The sequence below is a fragment of the Drosophila simulans genome, chromosome 3R (assembly GCF_016746395.2).
Source record: "Drosophila simulans strain w501 chromosome 3R, Prin_Dsim_3.1, whole genome shotgun sequence".
Lineage (NCBI taxonomy): Eukaryota > Metazoa > Arthropoda > Insecta > Diptera > Drosophilidae > Drosophila > Drosophila simulans.
This window is the reverse complement of record NC_052523.2, coordinates 6,754,676-6,775,750: the sequence shown is the minus strand read 5'-3', so window position 1 is coordinate 6,775,750 and position 21,075 is coordinate 6,754,676. Positions and strand designations below refer to the sequence as shown.

Here is a 21,075-nt window from a genome sequence, read left to right as displayed (position 1 = left end):
AGCTATTTTAATTCAATCGTGTATTTTTCGATTTCTGCCCAATAACTTCATTGCTCATAAATTTGTCTATCGTAGACACCGCTCCCCAATTTGCGAACTTCACTTGATATTCCACGCCCAAATAACTGGCTTTCAACGCACTGTCAATAAATCAACGAAATTGTTCAACAAACTTTTCACACTCCATGTAGCAACTTTCGTATAGCATTTAAAAAAAGCATTTCAACACACAATGGAGCTGCCGAAAGAATAATGCCATAATCTAACTTTATATCATGACAGGTGGCGGGGGGAAACAAAAATCGAGAAATTCGAGTAACAGACAAATCGACCGGCAATCGATATTTTTTTTTACTTTTTTTGCTTAACGGCTTACACATCAAACAATTTAGCTCGGCTTCTCTCGATTTACATATCGCAACGGGGCTCACAAACAAAAGGCTATAAAATATCAATTTATTGCTTTATAATTGAAGGCAATAAATGTTTGTAAGAGCAGCCTTGCAGCTTTGTGGGCGTTTGCGGGTGTCAACCGAAAGGTGGGCGGGGCTTGTGGTGCGCCAGACGAGCAGAGAAAGACAAACTGTAATGACATCAGTACGTCATTCAGACAGTTGATCCATTGAACGCAATTCCATTGAATTGAATTCGAGTCAGCACACAATATTTCTGTTTTGCTTGCTTTTTCAATTTGCAATAAATTTGCCTCGAAACTTAACTACATAGATATAGAAAATAATGGGGGAAAAAAACCTAAAACAAAAATCGACAAAAATGTGAATTGCAAATTTTGTTGATTGTTTTGTACTCCAAGGTTATTGCCGGCTGCCTTTTGTCATAAATATTAGAAATAAATTGTATGCTTTTATTGATTTGGCTTTGCTGAGTTGTATAATAGTTAGTTGTCAATATAATTATGTGAAATTTCAAAAAAGTGCAAATAAGCAGATAATTAGAAAACACGATTTCATTAGGAACGCAATAATGTTCGAACTGCAATAATTTTTATTATTATATAGAGTCATCTCTTTCCAGTAATCAAAATTTCATTAAACTCTTCACAACTTGAGCCAAATTATTTCCCCTTCATAAAGTCGGAACAAAAGTTTTTGAAACTTTTCACAAAGAAAAGTAATAAATATCATTTGACTTTTAGTTGCTTTATGTTTTACCAATGAATTTAGTTGAATTGTTTTGGTTCCCATTGAAAAAAGTGCAAACAGTCAATAAAAAAAAAACAAGAAATGAATCTAGCTTTGGCAAGCCAATGCTTATATACCCTTGCAGTATTAATATATTTAAAAATAAATGAATTATTTATGAACAAAAGAGTATTATAGTATATATGGTAGTATATATTTATATTTTGTATGGTCCTGAATGCCTCATTTAGTGCAAACTTCTTACTGCAATCAGTATACCTCCTTGTAAGGGTATAAAAAGCCTCAACAATAACAACAGTAGCGGTAGACAAGACTTTGGGTTAGCCAGCTACGAAAGAGTTTTTCCGGGGAAAACAATTTGCCAACAACTTTGGCAAAACACAAACAGCACACAAAACGATGCTGCCTAATAACAGACACTGGGCCAACTGTTGGTCGGTGGATTGGGATTATGGATGAGATGGAATGGTCATCAGCACATATTCAGAAATACACTTCCGGGTAAACAAAAAAAAAGAAATGCTAAAACTGCACTTCCAATTTGAAGTCGATGGGGGGACTCCAAAGAAATTGCAGTAATTGACACTGAAAATGTAGCTGCCGTTGGGAGCTGGCAAATGTTGATGGCTACGATGAAGCTGCTGTGCAACGCTGATGATGCAGCAGTTATCTATGGCATGGCAAAATATACGTAATTGCCACAGAACAGGGGCGCACAAAAAAGGGGTTAGCAAAGAAATTAAACAAATAGCAAACCAAAGTATCTATAATTATTATTTTGAATGTACTGACATTTGTTCATTTTGCATTGACATATATTCAAGGTTCTAAGCACAGTTATATGAAAGATGCCACAGCATTCACCCAAAAAAATATTTGTATAAAGTTGTTAGAAAGTATATCTTTAAGTATTTTCCATCTCGAATATAGGAGTATTATAGCAGAATTATCTTTAGCTCATTTCCACTGCATACTTTTGGACATGTGTGCAGGTAATCTATTGGATTTTTGTGTCATAAATATGAATCTTATAGTTTAATTTAGTTTAATTTATTATGCATTTAATTTAGGACTTTCCATTTATGATACGCCTCTGTCATCTCAGCATAGGCATTTTCAAATGTAGCAGTTCAATTTGCTTTGGCCCAGCCCCGACACTTGAGAGAGTGTGTAGTTAATGAATGCAAAGAGTCTAAGGCTCAATTAATGAAATTTCATTTAATTACCAGCGGGTGGCAGTCGAAATTGGCTGGTGCGGGGGACAAGTTGCCCCTTGGAGAATAGCTCCCAGGGAATTCGCCATCTCTGTTGAATGACTGGCGGCAATCGTACGTGCGGCATTGCGCCAAGGACCATTCGAAGTAGGCTCAGTTTTGCTAGGTCCTGCGCCTTGGTGCCCATTTTACAGTTGGCCTCATTTGTGGGTCACATGCAACAGTTTGCCCCAACTGGTTGAGCGGCAGCATCGTGACTTGCCACATCGATCAATACTGTGTGCTGCGTTTGTGCCGCTCGGCAATTAGTCTTCGGGGAGGAGGCTCCTCTGACTCCTCTAGCTGTCCTTCATTTATATGGCAATTAAATTCCGCATTGAAAGCGGGTGCGGCTATGTCTTGAGTGCGCCTCCTTGTGTCTTTGCCGCAGGCCTGCTATTCCTATTTGCCACACTGAATCAGAGGAGATGAGTTATGTCCTCCGAAATGGGATGTCCCTGTTTGTGCGAGAGTGTTTCTCTTTGAATTGGTAATGAGATGTTTAAGTTGGCAATTGAAGTTGCTAGCAGTTGATAATAAACAGGACTGGTTTACCCAATAAATTATATAAGTCAGGATAATGGTAGCTATAAATTAAAAGGATACATTTAGATACAATTTACAAGATACACAACGCAAAAGGTTTTTGCTATAGATACAGATTAGATTCAAGACACTTGATAAATTATTTTGGGACCACTTACCTATTTTTATGAACTTGAAGCTCGCTGTAGAGTGGGTTACACATGTGTAGTAAGTTGTAATTAGCTTAAGTCGCCACACACTTTGAGTTTTGCCTCATCACCGCGTCGAAAACCGATTAGAACAAGTTAATTACAGTAATCTGCTCGGAAAGTTGTTCAGAGCGTGACATAGTTGAGCATTCTGTGCATTCCGTGAGCTGTCTAGTTTTCCAAAGGCCACTTCACCTGTCAATTTGCATATGTGTAATGTGGAAAAAGCCAGTCAAATCAAGTCCAGCATTGCAGTAATTACTCACCGCCGAAAAGAACAAAAATCGATCACTAATTACACGCAAGCCGCTGCCAATTCATATAATTGTGTCTGCCCAAGTCGGCCCATCAATCAGAGATTTCTTGCAAGGAGCGATGCAAATCGCTTTCGACCAGAATGCTCTGCGGTTTCGCACAAAACTGACAAATGACGCACACAAGAAGGTGGTATATCATAGTCATGCACGTGGAGAAATACCTATTTATTTGATGAAATTAAAGTTAAATTATTTTATAATTCCTATAATAATTATAATTACCCATTAAAGGAGTTATGGAACGTAATTGCAAGATATCTGCGCTTAAGTCGTATTTGAGAAGGGCAAATCATAAATAGCCTTAAGATTCTTTTCTGTGTACTCCGCACTTAAATGCCGACTGACTCTCGACTCTCAGCGATCGAGTTGGAAAACTGCAAGCGACGTCTCCGCTAATTGATTTTGAGCGAGTGATTTGGCACGTTTGGCTGCAGTTCATTAGCAAAGTTGGACTGCTGCACTGAGTTGCGTTTTTTGGGTTGGGCCCTTGCGATAGACAAGACTCGAGTCTGAATTCCGACTTGGCGTTCCAAAGACTCTTTTGGGTTGGGTCTGGCGATACCGATGGCAATGGCGACGGCGATGGCCTACAATCTGGCACTGAAGCCGGCCGACTTGGCTCGAGGTTAACTAAAGAAAGTTGGCAACTATTTTGGCACTAATGGATCTAACCATTTCTCCTTATTTTTTCTATTTTTTTTCGCGCTCTAGATGAAAGACAGCACATTCAGAAGAAAACATTCACAAAATGGATCAATTCACATCTCATCGATACCCAGTGCACACCAGTGAAGGATTTGTTCTTGGACCTGCGGGACGGACATCGATTGCTGGCCCTGCTGAGCACGCTGACTCAAACCAACCTGGTCAGTATATAACTCTAGTGATTAATGGTTAGGAAAAGTGGTGGAATGAGTGTTTTGGCGCTCTAAGTATAGCTAAAATCCATTTTCATCATATTGTAAAATATATAGATATTTGAATGTACATTTTGATCCGTCTCAGCATTTGCCAGTTCATAATCACGAGTTGCCCTCCTTTCAATCCCTTTAGAAACCCGAAAAAGGTCGGATGCGGGTGCACCACATCAACAATCTGAACAAGGTGATTACCGAGATCCAGCAGCATGGTGTCAAGTTGGTGAACATCTCCAGCGATGACATAGTGGGTGGCAATGCCAAGTTGACCCTAGGCCTCATTTGGCTTATAGCGCTGGAGTTCAATGGCCAGCATCTAGTCAAGAGTCATTCGAGCAACGGGGTGGAGAAGTCCCTATTGGCCTGGGCACGTCAGTATACGGAAGCTCATGGCCTGCAGCTGAATGATTTCTCCAGTTCGTGGTCCGATGGAAGAGCCTTCCTCATGATCCTGGATGCCCATGTGGAGGAGCTGAATCTGCAGGCGGCTTTGCAGCAACATGCACTGAAAAGACTGCATTTGGCTTTTGACTTAGCACATAGGCACTTTAAGATTGAAAAGCTGCTGGATGCCGAGGATGTGCACACCCACAAGCCAGATAACAAGTCAATACAGATGTATGTGATGTGCCTTTACCACGCCATGGAATCCATGAGGACAAGGCAGCAGGAGCAGGAGCAGGATGAGGGACAGGATCAGGATCCGGGGAGAGTGCCCTGCACCAGCATCACAGACTTGGATGAGGTGCCACTGGACAATGACCAAACCAGTTTGGGGCTTTATACTTCAGACAGTGCTGGCAGCATGGAGCAGAGATCTTCGGGGGAGCTGAAGACCCACTCAATGCGTCCGTTGAGCACGGCCACCAATGCGAGTGTGGAGATCAGTGGCTATCAGTCAGCTCTCGAGGCAGTACTCACCCTCCTACTGGAAGATGAGCAGCTGCTCTCACAGAATTTGCCGGATCCCCAGGATTTTCAGACTGCCAAGCTGCAGTTTCACGAAAACGAAAGCTTCATGCTGAAGCTCACCGAACATCAGGAGTATGTGGGAGAAGCTCTGGAGGAGGGTAGCAACCTCATCAACGAATCCCAGAAGGCTGGAGCTGGTTTGAGTCAGGAGGATCAAAACGAAGTGAGGCAACAAATGGTGTTGCTCAACGAACGTTGGGAAACCTTGAGATTGCGAGCTTTAGATGTTCAAGCCAAAATCCTAATGAGACTGGCCGAGTTTCAGAAGCAAAAACTCGAACAGCTTCGTCAGTTTCTGACCAGTGTCGAAGATCGTATATCCCATATGAGTGATATCGGACCAACCATAGAAGAAGCGGAAAAGCAAATTTTGGAAGCCCAAAAACTGAAAGCAGATCTAAGTGAGCAGCAGGAATTGGTGGATAGTCTGAGCAGCATGGTGGTCATTGTAAACGATACCTCTGGCAACTTTAATGATCTAGAAGATCGCTTGAGTGCCTTGGGGGAGAGATGGTCGCATGTGGTGAAGTGGAGTGATCTGCGAAAAGAGAAACTGCAGCAGTATAAATGTATCTCCAGATGGCTGGATGCCCGCGAGCAGGATCTCAAGCTCATGGAGAGTCGCGATGTCACAGATGTGGGCGGCATTACCCAGCGTATCAATGAGCTAAACTATTGTGCCAAGGATCTGTTGGAACTGCAGAGATATCTGATAGATCTGCGACAAATGGTAGCTGCCACATTGCAAGATGGTGATGACAAGGGCGAACGGGTGCTCATCCAATTAGAGAGTTACGAAGATCGTTTAGATGCCTTAAAACAGATTGTTGAAGTACAAACTGTGCGAATCGAAACGAAGGGCTTTAACTTTGGACGAGATCGAGCTAGCTATGATGACAGCAGGGTGGTGCGTCCAGAAGGATGGGTGGACTACCAGATGATCATACGCTTTGGTGAAGATGATTCTCAGGAAGACGATGACGAGCATGACTTGGCCAGCAAGAAGCGGAAGCTTAGAAACGCCGACAATTTCAATGCCCTCGAGAATCACATCATGGAGCACTTCGGCTATGTCCAGGAAGTGGAGCAAAAGCTACAGCAGTTGCAGAGACAAAGTCTTCGGCAACAGTGTGAATTACTCAAGGAACTGCAGGCGGAAAACAGTCGACGCTGCGGTACTTTACCCGAACTTAAGAAACTCTACGAAGTCTGTGAGCTGGAGGATCCGTCGAGGAACCTTCTCCTGGAGGAAACACACATCAAGCAGCTGGAGCAACGATATGCGAACTTGTCTCAAAAACTATCAAGCCAACAGAGCGAAAGCCGTACGCTGTTGGCCAAGGAAAAGTATTACAATAGTCTGACAGGATTTAAATTAGTTTTAGCTGATTCCAGAGATTGGTATAAGCAACACGCTGGCTCAGCCAGTGGCAACGAGCTAGAACAGCGTTTGAGCCACATGGAATCCCTGTCATCGGAGATTTCAGAGGCCAAGACAGCCACCGAGGAGCTGGATGACAATCTAATTGAATGGAAGCAGGACTTCGGTCTGTTCTACGACAGTTGGCATGACATGAAGCAGGCTCTGCAGGCCCTAATTCAACAGAGAGGCGGCGAAAGTCTTTCACGGCAGTTGAAACAAGTCCAAGATTTTGTAACCAAAGTGTCTAATCAAAAGGTTCGCGTTTCCAATCTGGAAGTCATGCAGAAGCAGCAGCATTTGCTGAACCAATTGGTAGACGAAATGGAGTCCCTTCGGCTAACTTATGATAATATACCGAAACACCTGATTGGCGAAGAACTACAAACCACTTGGAACCGACTTCCCGAACAGCTAAATGAGCGCGTGATTAAGCAAACCACAGCTATAGAAAACCTAAACCACTTTGCTGCGGAGTATAATGCCATTATAGCCATGCTGCGAAGTGCAGCCGATTCCAAGTTGAATGGAAGTGATGGTGGTAGCAGTCAAGATCTCCGAAAACTGGAGATCGATGTGATAAGCGCTCGAAATTTCAGCGAAATTCTGATCAAGGAGGCGGAGCCAGCCCAAAAGGAGTCGCTACAATCGCAGATTAGGGCTCTCAATACGTTGTACGATCAAGTGGAACAGGTTCATCGGGAGAAGAAGCAACAGCAGACGGTCCTGCAATCCCAGATTGATCTCATCCAGCTGAGGCTCAAGGAAACCGATCAGTGGTTAACTGATCTGGAGAGTAATACACCCAAATCGGGAATTAGCGATATAGTAAACTCCAACGAGTTGTTCCAGAGCAAGAGTCGCTTTCAGACTCTTAAAGAAACCTGCGAAAGGGAAACCACACAGTTCAGGGATCTCAACGAACGTGGTGGTGAGCTGCTCCTCCAAATGGATGAGCTTCAGGACCAGGATAGGGAGTCCCGATACGGATCGCTAGCAAAGCAATTCACACGCATCAATGCCAGATGGACGGAGGTCACCGAGCTGGTTTATGCGAAGACAGCTCTTCTCGAGCATATATCAACGCAGCTGGGGGAGTTCAAGAAGTTCATGGTTAGCGAGACGGGTTACCTGGACAAGTTGGAAAACAAGATACGCAACACACCAGAGAATGCAGCCGACGCAGAGGAGATCATGGAGGAGCTTGATGTAAGTTTGTCGACACACTCCCTTTTATCATATTCCATTCAAGATCCCATTAATTACCTTTTCCCTCAGGATCTGGAGAACGTTCTGCGCTCGCACTCTGAGGAATGGCTGGACAAGATTCAGGAAATTGGCAACGAGCTAATTGACAACGAATTCATGGCCGACTCCATACGACGCGACATTGATGAAACCGTCCAACGGTGGACACAACTCCAGCAGCAGGCCAAGAAGCGAACCGAGCTCCTGGAGCAAAAGGTCAGCGAGGCGGAGCAGTCCGAGAAGTGCATCGTGCAGTTCGAAAAGTGGCTGACCCGTGTGGACGACATACTCAGCGATTATCTGGAGAACGATGTGACCCTTGCAGATCAGCCGGAGGATTTCCAGGTAGGTTCTCAATAGCATGAGTAGCCTTTTGAGCATTTATTGAAATTTGTAATTCATGAATAGCGCTTGGCACGCGAGTTTGTGGCCAATGAGAAAAACTTTACGGAGATCAGCGAACTCATTGACGAGCACACGAGGAACGGCAAGGTGGGAGCTGCCAATCGCCTCCAGGAGCAGCTTAACCTGATGGAGGTGCGGTTCAAGTACTGCCAGGCCAAGCTGAGCAAGTGTACCGCACACCAACCTGCCTACGAATCGCATTTGAATAGGGCCTATGCGGATCTTCGAAATGTGGAGCGATCCACACAGGTACTAGATGTCGCATCCGCCGGACCCAACACGGTTCAGGCTCAATACCAAAACTGTCTGGTAGGTACAATATATTCTTAAGGATATTTAAAAAAGTAGTTTTAAGATGTTAGTAATAAAAAGCAAACATTTATTCATGATATTGCTATTTATTAGCTAACTAAATTAAACCAAATATTTTTGTAGCTTTTCACAAAACTTTCTTCATTCTTTCACAATTCCCAGCAAATTTATCGCACTCTGTCTGAGATAAAGGCGGAAATCGAGAGAACTATTAAAACCGGTCGCAGGGTTTGCGAGGACAGGTACACAAAATCGCCGAAGCAACTTAGTCAGCGGATTGATGCGCTGAAGCACCTGTACAATGCCCTCGGAGAGAATGTGACCCAGTCAAAGGCGTTACTGGAAAGCCTGCTCAGATTAGCGAGGCAATTAGAGGAGTGTTTCGATTCGGCGGACAGCCTAATCCGGCGCTTTGAGTCGCCGCAAGAGGTCCATGACAGGAACTCCATACTCCTGGAGTTCGAGGATGTGCTGCGAAGGTGCGAGGACCACTATAATGAGTATAGCAAATCCTGCGACCAGAGCTGTATGGTGGAAACCCGTCAGAGGATCGATGGCTTGAAGGCCACGTACCATAAGTTGACCAGTGCGGACATAATCAAGCGGCTCACCGAGATGAAGGCCACCCTGCAGAACCTGGACAACATTTCACTGGATACTTTAAAGTACGAATCAAGCTAAAGTATTAGGCATTAGAAACTACGTTTTTCACATTAATCTCTGGCTAAATGAATCTATCAGGCAGTGTATCCGAATTTGATTACTAAATTCGATAATTCTTATTGAGTTAGGTGATTCTCTATCGTTTAATGTCCCAACTAGATTTATATGTAGGTGAGGAAGCTTAATGCTACATTAACTTAATTAAGCCTTCTCATGTTCAGGATGCTGTAAACCCCTAATCTACTTCTTCACCTAGTAATTGTAATCCTTTGCAGGGCAATGGAGCACGACCTGAAGGAGATAAATGTGCCCTCGAATCCGGAAATTGAGAAATTGCAGCAGCAAGTAATTGCAATTGTCGTGGTGAGTCGGAGCAAGCAAACCAATCCTCTTAATTACGCAAAAGCTTCCTTTCCGCTTTCCACAATGTCCTTGCCACCTGTACATAATATATGGTCCATCCTTTCCTCTTTCTGTGCTTGTTATCGGGTATCAGTTTTTTGCTTACACTCGTTTTTTTTGTCTTTATTTGCTTACCTCACATTTCGCTTTTACATCGGAGTCGCCTCACACTTCCCATTCCATTGAGGCTGCTTCTACTCGGACACCTTTTGACCCGGCTCGAAGCAAATGGAATTGGGTTTCAATTTTCCTCTACTTTTACTCCTTCTGTTTCACATCATCGATTCTACATCATTTGATTTATCAGAATGTACAGCTTGATTTAATGTGGGATGCTTTAAAACTGAAATCGTACTCAACAGCAAGACAAAATGGGATTGGATATATATTTCTTGAAATAAAGATTTATTAAGCATACATATCGTGCCATTTACTTTTTAGAGTAACCATGTTTCTCTACTTCGATTTTGAACCATTAAATCAAAATTAATAAAATTATTTTTAAATTCTAGTTGACCACAAACTAATCCATTTTATATTAAAACCAATCAGAAATCAACACATCCCACAACCAATTGCTTCTGCTTAATAATGCGCTTCTACCATACTTAATTTACTCAACCCATTGTTCTTTTTATTTTGCCAGTTTCATAAACCATTAAATAATCTTTCCACCTCAAGCTAATCCAGAACCAACAACATTTACCCGTACTGGTAAATGCCAAACCATCAAATCTACCACATCACCCCAGCTAGAGATAATAAACCATTATTATAAATATTGAATAAAACCAGAAATCACCGTATCACTAGAGCTCTACGGGGTCTAACTTTGGTGTCATTTTCACGCTTCCAATTTTAATGTGTAGAGTTTTATACTTGATTCCCCTCTAATTGTTGTTGTGGCGTTCGATTGGTTGTGGCGGCGTCAAATGTCCAAACCATCCCAAAAACAACATAAAAAAGTAATCCTTCCAATCCACCGCTCACCACCACCACCAAAAACAAAAAAATATATATAAAAATCCACCAATTACCACCGCTCACCACCAACCAACCAACGCTAATAAATAAGTGGCCACTGCTTTTTTAATGGAGGATATGTATCTAAATGTAAAAAATACCTATATACCAGGCTTCATGGGCTTTCAGAAATGCATTTGTTTAGTTTTGAGAGTCTACAGAGCTTTGTAATTTACACCAAACTATGCATTTGTTGTGCAGGATGTGCTGAAAACCCGTTTCAATGAAGCCACAACGCTTGCCGCTCGAAATACGAGCTCTCCCGAAAATGACGACACGGAAATAGTTGTGGTCAGCGATACAGTGCGTCAACGACGTGCTAGGACACCCCAATCGGGAGAATCGCCATCGTCGGCCCACACCAGTTCCTCGGAGTCGCCAACGAAGGGTGTGGAGAATACTCCGGTTGCGGTTGGCGACCAAGTCCTGCCGGATCTCCTTCCACCACAAACATTCCGGCTGGCCGAGTCCAGTACTCTGTTCTCGCAGATTTCCCTTAATCCCGAGAAGGTATCCACTCCACCACCTAAACCGGCGAAAACTAAGCGAAAGGCCCCAAGTTCTCCCGCTCAAGTTGTGGAGATCAAGGTGAAGAACATCCAAAACGATAAAATGTCTGTGCAGAATATTGATCTGGAACCGCAGCAGGGTGAAATCGTGGACACCGTCAATATCCTGGAGAGTGTGGAACCATTTGTACCCGAATATGTGGAGACCGTACAGATTGTAGATCTCTCCGAGGACTCGGATTCATCGGTTAGAGTTGATAGTCAGGGCAATGAGGTGCGACGATCGAAGAGCAAGCACTCCTTGCACGAGACTCCACTGCCCAAGGTTTCGGATAACGATGAAGATTCGGCGGGACAAGAGGAGGACCTCCTGCGTCCCTCGGCTGAGAATACAAGCACTCCGTTCCTGAGGGTGGAAAAACGCCGCATTTCCTTCGATGAGAAACGCAAGCGAGTAGCTAATGAGCGCGATATCCTGCGCGATTCCGAAGAGGAGGAACCCAAAACACCGGATACTCCACGGGCAGCGCAAGTCTCCAAGCCAAAACGATGGCGCCAACTGCAGCCAGAAATGGATGCTCTGGAACCCGAATCACCCGGTCGCGATAGTTTCTATAGTCCCGACAAAGAATCCGGTTTCGATGCTGAGCCTCTCGTGTTTTCCGACGATGAGGATATACCGCGTTTCTCGCTGGAAATGACACCAACCATTGACTCCGATAGTGATACGGTAATTTGGTTGAAAGGCCTGGCAAATCAACTTCCCAAAGTGTTTTAAAGAATCAATACTAACTCCAGAAATATTATTCTTAATTATCCACACAGAGTCGCATTGAGACGCCCTCTACCAAAAAGCCCAATCCTTTCCTGAGCAAGGTCCTGGAATCGATGCCTTCTCCGGTGGATGACTCAAATGTAACGCTCAAAAGCCCGCTCAGCGAACAGCCCCAGAATCTGGATGATCGTGTGCGGGAGTTCGACAAGCAGGCCAAGCAGATGATCTACAAGTTGAAGCTTACGAAGGCCAAGATTGAACAGTGTCACGAAAGCGAAGCGTAAGATTTATTATGATTTACTTGCCTTAGAAGAGTGCTTCTATTTATTAATTTAAGATTTGAAATTTAGGGAAAGTCTTTAAAAAAAGATATTAAAAAGCCATTTAAATTTTTCGCATGTTCACTTTTGTTCTAAAACACGAAGTATTATCATAATTTTCGTAAGCTGGTCACTCTAAAAGTTACATATGTATTTACTTCTTTTACGATGTACGTTGTTGACAACTTGTTATAGTTTGTATTAATATTACGAATAGCTAATTATCATACGGATGAGAAAACGAAAAGACGTAGTCAGTGTAATATATACTAGTAAAAAGTTAACACCTAGTTTGTACCACAATATGGCACAAGTAAGCTCAAAATGTACATATGATATCTTAAACAAGCAATATTCGATTGAATTATTACAGAGAGGACCTGCGGCTCCTAATAGCTCCCGATGCAGCCACCTTGATATCCCAGGGCGACTCCTTGGTTCTGGAAACCCATGGAAGACAGGGCAGCATATCCCGCCTGGTGATGCGCACCCAAATAATATTGAGGGAACAATTCCGAGAAGTGCAGCAAGCCAGGTAAGGCACCATTCTAAGACATCTATAGTTATCACTTACTCATTAAGCTCAATTTCCATAGATCCAAGACCTCGGGAAGCGGGGCACCAGCTCCTCCACTGGACAGCGTGAACATCGAGGAACTGGTCACCAAGGGACTGCGTCGCATCAACGTTCTCATAGAAAAGACCGTTGACCTAAAGTCTAGCAGTGATCTTGAGAAGCGCATGGAGGATATCAACGTAAGTTTACATGGCCATCATGCCAATATACACTGTAAATTACCTGTGCAAACTACAATTAAATCACTTTCATTTAATCGCTGCAATTAGTCATGCACGTGGACATTGCGAAGACAGCGTCACATCTTTCGGCGATAGATGCTCGTCTCTTGCCGCAAGTTAATTGCCCTCTTGAGAATTTCGATGCACACATCTATAAATCTATAGGCAGTGGCCACCATAGCTAAATGGGTCCATTAGAAGCCCCAAAAATAAACACGACTGACACAGTTACACATCTGCATGCAGTTGGGCGGTGGAGCAGATTCGTAGTATTTAGTGGGTCAGAAGAGAGATCGTGGAGTAAGAGAAATTTAAAGAGTTCTTTTTCTGAGCTGCTGCTCATTTTCTTGAGGATGTTGTCTGTTCTGAAGGGTTGCAAGATATGATGGTTGTCATGTTCTATTAAATTATGAACATGTTCCTTTAAACGTTATGATGTATTCAAACATGAAATGTTTTAATGACAAGTGTCATTTTGTATAGGACTTGAATGCATTTTGTTTTTAAAATTTTAAGCACAGTATATGTATTCAAATTGGGGAATATAAGAAGAAAAGATGCTTAAGAAAAAGTTACTCTAGGTTTAAAGACAACTTTTTGAGAAGGTCCCATTTCGAATACGTGCCCATTCATAAAAAAAAGAGAAAGAAATACAACTTTTTGCTAACAGCTACGCAGCTTATAATAAATGTAACATTTTCAACAAGTTCCATCCCTAGGCAACAGAGTCATTAATCACTGCAATCATTTGTTGTTTATTTTTATATGTATTATTTATTCAGTTTTTTGTTTGATTTTATGGCACCAGCGAGCACGGCGACAAACGCCAGCGTTTCAAAAAAAGCGAAAAATGAAATCAAAAATAGAAAAAGATTTTGTATTTTCAGAGAGGGGAAGAGACAGACAGAGCAAAGCGTTTTGGGGCCGGAAAAAAGATTGAAAATGGGAAAAAATTTATTTCGAAGAGGCGCAAACATGTAAATTCGTCTCTTTGCCGGCGAGATGAGGCCTTTTGTTTTTATTTTTGCCCATTTTTTGTTTGCGCCTCTTCAGTAGCGAACCATCTCGTTTGGGAAGCGGTTGCAGAGCTTTAAAATCTTTTCAAATTTTCCGATGTGTTTGCGGGCGCTTCTTTGTTGACCCAGTGATTGATTGTAAATTTTGCGGAAATTTCAGTTTGGCGCGAAGGGAAATTTCGACAGCAAAAACCGGATCGTCTGCAACAGTTTGCATCGCGCTGCATTCACGACCCACAAATGCAATTTTGCTGGTTGACAAACGCCGTCAAAGAGGTGATAGGGTTTTCCGCCCCCATCCACGCCCACCTGCGTCCCGCCCAACCTCGACCAGCTTCATTTGTTCCTTACCCTGAGAGAGTGAAAGAGAGTCCCTGCATGATTGCAGCTGAAATTGAATTCCAATCGCCGTTGGCTGCTACTCTCCCAAGCGGTGGCCATTTCGCTCGCCCGTGTATGTGTTTGTTCAGCTTCCGTTTCCGCTTCGAACTGCCATTTATTTTTCAGTTGCCGCAGCTCAAGAGTATCGAATGCATTTAATACCTGCTTTATTATGCTCTTGCTCGACGCTTAAAGTCGATTTCATTTTCACTCGATATGCAGTAATGCAATCGAATTTAACTTTGAAAATTTCCTGGGCATCACACTTTCATTTCAAATAGCTATTTCCCGTCATTCTATTTCTTTAAATTAAAACAATTATAATGTGTACAAATGAAAGCTCTTAATTTTGTTGACTATTTGATTGACGTGATATCTGCATTTAATTCGAAATAATTATATATAGAATATAATTTGTTGACATTAATCTTAACTACATCTGTGTATCCTGCAATTTCAATAGGACAGATTAAAGATATTCACGGACAGTGGCATAATGGAATATAGTGAACTAAAGTATCTCACTAAAGGGAAATGCAGATGCAATCAATTCGCTGTTAAATATCTTTTAATATTAAAACTCACTTTCTTTTGTATTTTTACACTACATCTCCCCATTTTGATTGCAGGAGCGGCACGACGATTTGCAGGTGATTGTCAGCGCCATTGGCAAGAACGCCCAGATGCCGAAGGTCACGCCCCTCATGATGAACGAAATTGAAAAGGTTTGCCCACACACTTTTCGCTAGCCATTGAAAACCCTTACGTTGAGCATGCCTTGCCATTTTGCAGACGAAAAACAATTTGATAGCTCATGCGGATTCCATTGAGCTCTCGTTGACGGAACTAAGAAATGGCCCCCGAATTTCCAATGGCAAGGAGCGCCCAGATGCATCCAGTGCGTCCACCATGAGCTGTCGTTCCGGTAAGTCTGCCCACTCAATTGTTTGAAATAGTTCGTTTTATTCTGGAAGCTTAGAGAGATCGCATCCCAACCTAGCCCAATGGTAACGTTCGTAATGTTCTTGTTGATTGTCGGCAAGTTGAATTGGCTTCAATTGTTTGGTTTACGCTCGAGTTGACTGCTTAAATGTAGACAAGCTGTCAGAGTGGACTTGGTCTAGTGGATAAACTTTGGGATGAGCACTTTTCGAGTGTGTTCATCCTGCCAGAAGGCATTTATTTGAATGCTGCCAGCACAGGACATTAATCAAATTATCTTTCAATTATTTACTTCACAAACGAGAGGACATTTAAACGAATATTAAATAGTTATTAGTTATTGCTTCAAATATGTAGTTTAGAATAATTTGAAAAGATAGCAGTACATTGCATTTATTTTATAATTATTAATTATTGAAGCACATACGTATGCTAGCGTTCCATTGTTTATGCAAATTACATAAAAATTCCTAAATTTAATTTCCTGTTTTTTTTTTTTTTTTTAACCAAAATTAATTGATATGATTTGTGGTTTTATTACTGCACACAAACGTTCACATAATTGAAATTTAATAACATTTTTTACTGGCTAAATAATTTGATCATTGGCCAACAAAAACAAAACAAAAACTCTTGAAACAGCACGTACAAGTTTTTGTTTCATTGTAATTCTATTCGGCGTATGTGCACTTTCATTTGAACTGTGTGTTGATTTACATTTAGCGTTTAAAAATTTTTATGTGCAACTTAAAAAGAAAAATTTCGTAAGCTACAATGCATTTTGGTGCAAGTTACACTCGTCTCCATATATGTTTAATAACTAAAAATACAAAGGACATCGATGTTTCCCGATGTTTTTCCTACACCATTTCCGTTTTTTGTTTATGTTTTTATAGGAAAAGGGCAGCCAGATACCAAATGTGCCATGTCAATGGCACTTTTGACATTTTATGTGAATGTTTTCGGTGTTGACTTACCCAGTGGGAGGTGGGTGGCCATGCCATGTTCCCCATGTTGTAGACCCCTTTTCTAGATTCCATAACAGATGCAGACATATGTTGTTGAATACACATTTGGCATGCCAGCTACTTGGGGTTTTGTGGCAGGAGTTAAAGAAGGAATTATTTAGTTAAACTTTCGCTTTGTTTAAATCGTGTTATATATATTTCAATTATATTATACAGTTTCCATTAATGGGAATCGTTTTTGAGAAGTTGACCACAATTTACATAATATAAAATCCAAATTGTTAAATATATATAGACACTACATCGAAGTCTTGTACCTCTAACCAGCAGGAGTGCTGTAGGTAAAGAAATCTCTCATCCTTTGGCAATCCTGCTAGCTAAGCTACAAGAAATCCCTCTCGTGACCAGTGATCATGTAATCCATAAAGGGATCAGTTCATCTGTGCCGATATACGGGCCATATTTCTGGTCATGGTAACCTGATCGTTTGATATCTTGACCAGGCCCTGCGATCGCATATACCTCTCCATCTCTAAACTAGCTTTCTTTGCGTAACGCACACTTTTGTCGTCAACCTCCTGGTTCGGGTTTGGGGCCGCCATCATTATATCGCTCATTTTCCGGCCGTATTTTGCTATGGTGTACTCCCCCTCCTGGGAAATCTTGCGTCGCTCTGCGAAACTTAGCTGCGGCTCCTGGAATTCCTCGCAAATCGAGCACATCGTGTCTTCGCAATCGGTATGGGTTAACCGCGGGCTCACACCCTCACCGACCAGTTCTTCATTTGGCGGTGCTACGGGGCGATGCAAAAACTCCGATTCTCGACTTTCCTCGGGCGTTGCCAGCAGGACCTTTCTTTTCGTCTTTAACCCCTTCGGCTTCACCAGGCTTGGCATTGAATGTTCGCTCATATCGGTTGTTTTCCATAACATTTCATTTATGTCGGTCAGCCGCCGGCCCAGTACCTTGGGATTCAAGGCCACGCCTTTTTTTGGATGCGGAGTGCCAACGGCAACTATATCCTTGATACTCCTAGTCAGCGACGGGCGACGAAATACGGAGACCGATGGCTAAAAAAAAGTGCAATTGGCTTGAAAGAAATTCGTAAATAATTATAAAGAATACTTCTTAAATGTGTTGTTTAAAGTTACATTTTCTTTGTAATCATGCAAACATTACCTTAGATTTTGGCAGGGTTTTCCACCTGTGAGAGCTCCCATCGCTGATACTTGGACTTCCGTCTTCCGGCCTTTCCGGCCTTTCCGGTCTTTCCGGTCTTTCCGGCCTTTCCGGGCGTGAATGGTTTCGATTATCAGAACCAGTACGCATTATGAGACGAGCCTTTAGTAAACTGGCATCAACTCCTTGCTGCGCGCGAGGATATGGAGTCGACGACTTATTAGAGGACTTCATTAGCCCATAGTCCCTGGAAGCGATAGGTAAGGGCTCCACGGATTGGAATTTTAGCTTTGGTATCCTCGTGAAAACAGAAAGTTCCCGATCAACCAGATTCAGCGAGTTGTGTGGCCTCCTAGTCCCACTCGCATATTCTTCCCTGAACGAATCTTTCTTTGAATTTCGCATCGCGTTTGTGTTTTTTGTTGTTTAACGTTTTTTTTTATGAATTGTTTTCTTTTTCAATTGTTTTTCTTTTTATTTTTTGAGTGTATGGTTTTTTTTTCTAGCTAAACATGACAAATATCTAAATGATAATTAGATGTGTTCTTTCTAATTTGTACCTTTTTCAAGTGAAAGACTACAGTTTTAAAGTCATGTATGTACAGCTCGACAAAAGCTGGCTGCTACCAAACGAATTTTGGTGTGTTGCGATGCCTATAGATGTCGCTCAAAATGATGTATTTACAGAGTGTAGACAACATTGTTCATAGGCTTAAATATATCTTATCACCAACAATTTGAAATTAAAAAAGGGGACGAAACTAATTTGGTCTATACGTGATATGGATTATATCTCAAGTTAAACGTTTATGTAATGTTGGGCTAAGAAAGTAATTCTACAATAATTTAACCTATGTTTAAGCTTTGAAGGATATATTTTTGGAAATTTTCGCTTTGTTCAAGCTTTTTTAGAATTCCTCCTGAGCTTTTCGAAGCTATATTCGATTTAACCGTTTTAATCAGCTGTTGAGCACAAAGAAGGAAACATTTGAAAATAAATCGTTCAGCGGCAAGGAAGTAAAAACTCTAAGGTGGAAGTGATACTTATAATGCAATACGACAGAAAATAATAATAAATTTTAAAACCTGAGTGAAAATTAACTCATTTCAAATTTAAAAAATAGTATTTTAGTTAAATATATAATTACAAATGATCAAAATAAATTAAAACGTAACTTCGAACAATTTAAATAGAAAAACTCCAAATAATGGAATGGAATCAAATCTAGATATATTTGTGAGATATAAATAAATAATAAATAATCAAGGTGCTGAATCGGATTACTTCTAGGTAAATACCAAAACAGCGATAAACATTTCCCAAAATATAAGTAACAAATTAAAGCCCATCAAGGTCATCCATCACTTAAAGCGAAAACTTTAAAACGACTTTTCTTTCCGCTAAGATGTCACTGTGTCTGTCTTAAAGACCTTTTCGGACTTTCCCCGACTGAAGGAAAAAGGAAGACGCTCCTCAGTTGAGTGACAACTGAAGGGGAGAATGGGAAGGAGCCCAGAATTTCACGCTTTCTTTGGCTTTTAATGAATTATGACATTTTCTGGTAGAGCCCGTTTACTTTTAACGATAGAAGTCGGGCGCGTGGGAGTAAGAAAAATGGAGGGAATGTTATCAGCTCTTTTCATTTTCTGTGTATTTTATTTTTTTTTTATTCTTTATATGATATTTTCTACCACTTTGCACCTGTCCTGTGAATGGCACAGTACAAAGCAAAAGGGGTTTGTGTATATGGAGCCTACCTGAAACATTCATCAGAATGAGTGAAAAGAAATTTTACACTTAACGTGTTTCACTGCTACTTCAACGTGTTTTCCGACCATGTGTGTGGTTGTCAGCCATGTTATTATTGCTTTCTGGTTTTCTTTTTTTCTATGCACAGAAAAAAATACTTCAATAAATGAACATTCATGATACGTTCAAGGTTTCTTTGAACAACAGTTAAATGTGTCTGATTATCATGAAAATCATTTAATAATTTTGATTTTGGCCCATTTTTAGATTTCTCGGGATAGCTAACAATGCTAAGCCTTTTTCTAAATGTTAAATATAACTAATAATTGTGTCATATTGAATATTTTTCTCAGTGCATATATTTGCTTAACAGCTTCTTGTGGGCTTGGAACTCTCATTCATTCAGTCGCTCACTCACTGTAAATGCTTTCAGACGCCACAACTTGACGCGGCCTGCGTTCCGTGTCCCATGTCCCATGTCCTGAATCCCGCTAGTGGCCAGGACCGTGTTAGCTGTCCTCCTTGGACTTGGCACTTGTCGCCAAAATCCCCTGTCCTTGCAGACCGGCCTAATCCTGCGAGGGACACTGCGAAAACTACAAACCAAAATAGCAGAAAAGCAGAAAAAAAAACCAACGGGTCCCTCCATTTTCAGTTTAGTTTGTTTTGGTTTTGTTTTCCCGGATTATTGGCAAACTCAGGCCTGGAGAAACTTTCATAACTGTCAGAAGGATCTACCCGTCTCCACCCACCTGGCCATTTTTTCAGTCTCCTTTCGGTGCCTTTGCTCTGCGCCTACTTAAGCTTTTCTTTACATTTCCTTTCTACTCTTTTTTCTCAAGTATTTCAAGTGTTTCTCCTTTACTTCTTCGAGTTCTGAAATATTTGCACCATGGTTTGCTTTGAATGGCTTGCAATTGAAAATTGTCATTTAATGGAAAAACTTGGTGAAATAATGCAAGGGGAACCAACTTTAGTCCAGGGGTTAAAATAATATTATTATGCGTTGTACTTTGCGAGCTTACTTCATTGTGATTCGCTTTCATTGCATTGACATTAGTTAGATATTCGCTTGAAGTTGGCAAAAATACGTGACATAATCTCCCCCTTTAAATACAATATTCTAAAACTTTATTTAGTGGTTTGTTAGAATTGTTCAAATTCTAAGACTTTTAATAAAATGTCTAAAATTATGCCAGTATATTTAATTTAATTGCCTTACAGATTTCATTTATATGTTAAAATTTATTTATGGTATTTTATTCGTAAATTTGATGTGTATCCCATTGTACAGCCATCAACCAAGACACTCGAAACTTTTGCTTCATTGAAATAGTTTTTCATTTACTTGCCATTTGCTGAAATGTGCAACAAAGTCAAGGGGGAAGTGGCAAGCCACACCAGAAATAAAGAAAAATAGTTGGATGAGTAGTGGTCGAGAATGAAAATCCATAATTCAATATGCAGCTACAGTGACCTCGATAAGTATGCCACCAGCAGTGGTCAGTTGGGTAGGGTCAAAACCACAACTGGTGCTGTTTAATGAGTAGCAAGTCATCATCAGCAGCGACACACAGGATGATTGTGTGGGTCTGTTTAAAAGGACAG

General features: G+C 41.4%; 2 protein-coding genes and 1 long non-coding RNA gene across 19 annotated transcripts in view; 1 reads left to right on the top strand and 2 right to left on the bottom strand.

Moving 5' to 3' along the window:
- Positions 1 to 21,075, top strand: part of LOC6727447 (dystrophin) — a 136,888-nt gene that overhangs the window by 12,633 nt on the left and 103,180 nt on the right. For 11 of the 17 annotated variants that reach the window (XM_016175593.3, XM_016175581.3, XM_016175599.3 and 8 more), the window contains 12 exons: positions 4,179 to 4,333; positions 4,521 to 7,985; positions 8,055 to 8,369; positions 8,433 to 8,738; positions 8,904 to 9,406; positions 9,680 to 9,767; positions 11,031 to 12,068; positions 12,164 to 12,393; positions 12,807 to 12,968; positions 13,030 to 13,189; positions 15,258 to 15,353; positions 15,421 to 15,553. In XM_016175593.3, the coding sequence (XP_016034028.1) occupies positions 4,179 to 4,333; positions 4,521 to 7,985; positions 8,055 to 8,369; positions 8,433 to 8,738; positions 8,904 to 9,406; positions 9,680 to 9,767; positions 11,031 to 12,068; positions 12,164 to 12,393; positions 12,807 to 12,968; positions 13,030 to 13,189; positions 15,258 to 15,353; positions 15,421 to 15,553 (6,651 nt within the window). Of the gene's footprint in view, positions 1 to 4,034; positions 4,093 to 4,178; positions 4,334 to 4,520; positions 7,986 to 8,054; positions 8,370 to 8,432; positions 8,739 to 8,903; positions 9,407 to 9,679; positions 9,768 to 11,030; positions 12,069 to 12,163; positions 12,394 to 12,806; positions 12,969 to 13,029; positions 13,190 to 15,257; positions 15,354 to 15,420; positions 15,554 to 21,075 lie in introns of those variants that run through there. The other 6 variants (XM_016175589.3, XM_016175597.3, XM_016175605.3 and 3 more) reach the window with 2 other exon arrangements.
- Positions 982 to 3,573, bottom strand: LOC27208230. Its single transcript, XR_001600761.3, has 3 exons — positions 3,417 to 3,573; positions 3,121 to 3,345; positions 982 to 3,003 (listed from the first exon to the last, which is right to left on the bottom strand). It is a non-coding gene; the product is annotated as an uncharacterized LOC27208230 (long non-coding RNA).
- On the bottom strand, positions 16,711 to 18,275 carry LOC6727448. The gene is made up of 2 exons (XM_016176412.3): positions 17,718 to 18,275; positions 16,711 to 17,608 (listed from the first exon to the last, which is right to left on the bottom strand). The coding sequence occupies exons 1-2, from the start codon at positions 18,120 to 18,122 to the stop codon at positions 16,970 to 16,972; spliced, it is 1,044 nt and encodes a 347-aa protein (XP_016034046.1). The 5' UTR covers positions 18,123 to 18,275; the 3' UTR covers positions 16,711 to 16,969.

Excerpts from the sequence above, each read along its gene's own strand:
- LOC6727448 (XM_016176412.3), bottom strand. The coding sequence starts at position 18,122 with ATGCGAAATTCAAAGAAAGATTCGTTCAGGGAAGAATATGCGAGTGGG. Across the intron at positions 17,609-17,717 it reads AAACCCTGCCAAAATCTAAG|CCATCGGTCTCCGTATTTCG; the intron begins GTAATGTTTGCA and ends ACTTTTTTTTAG.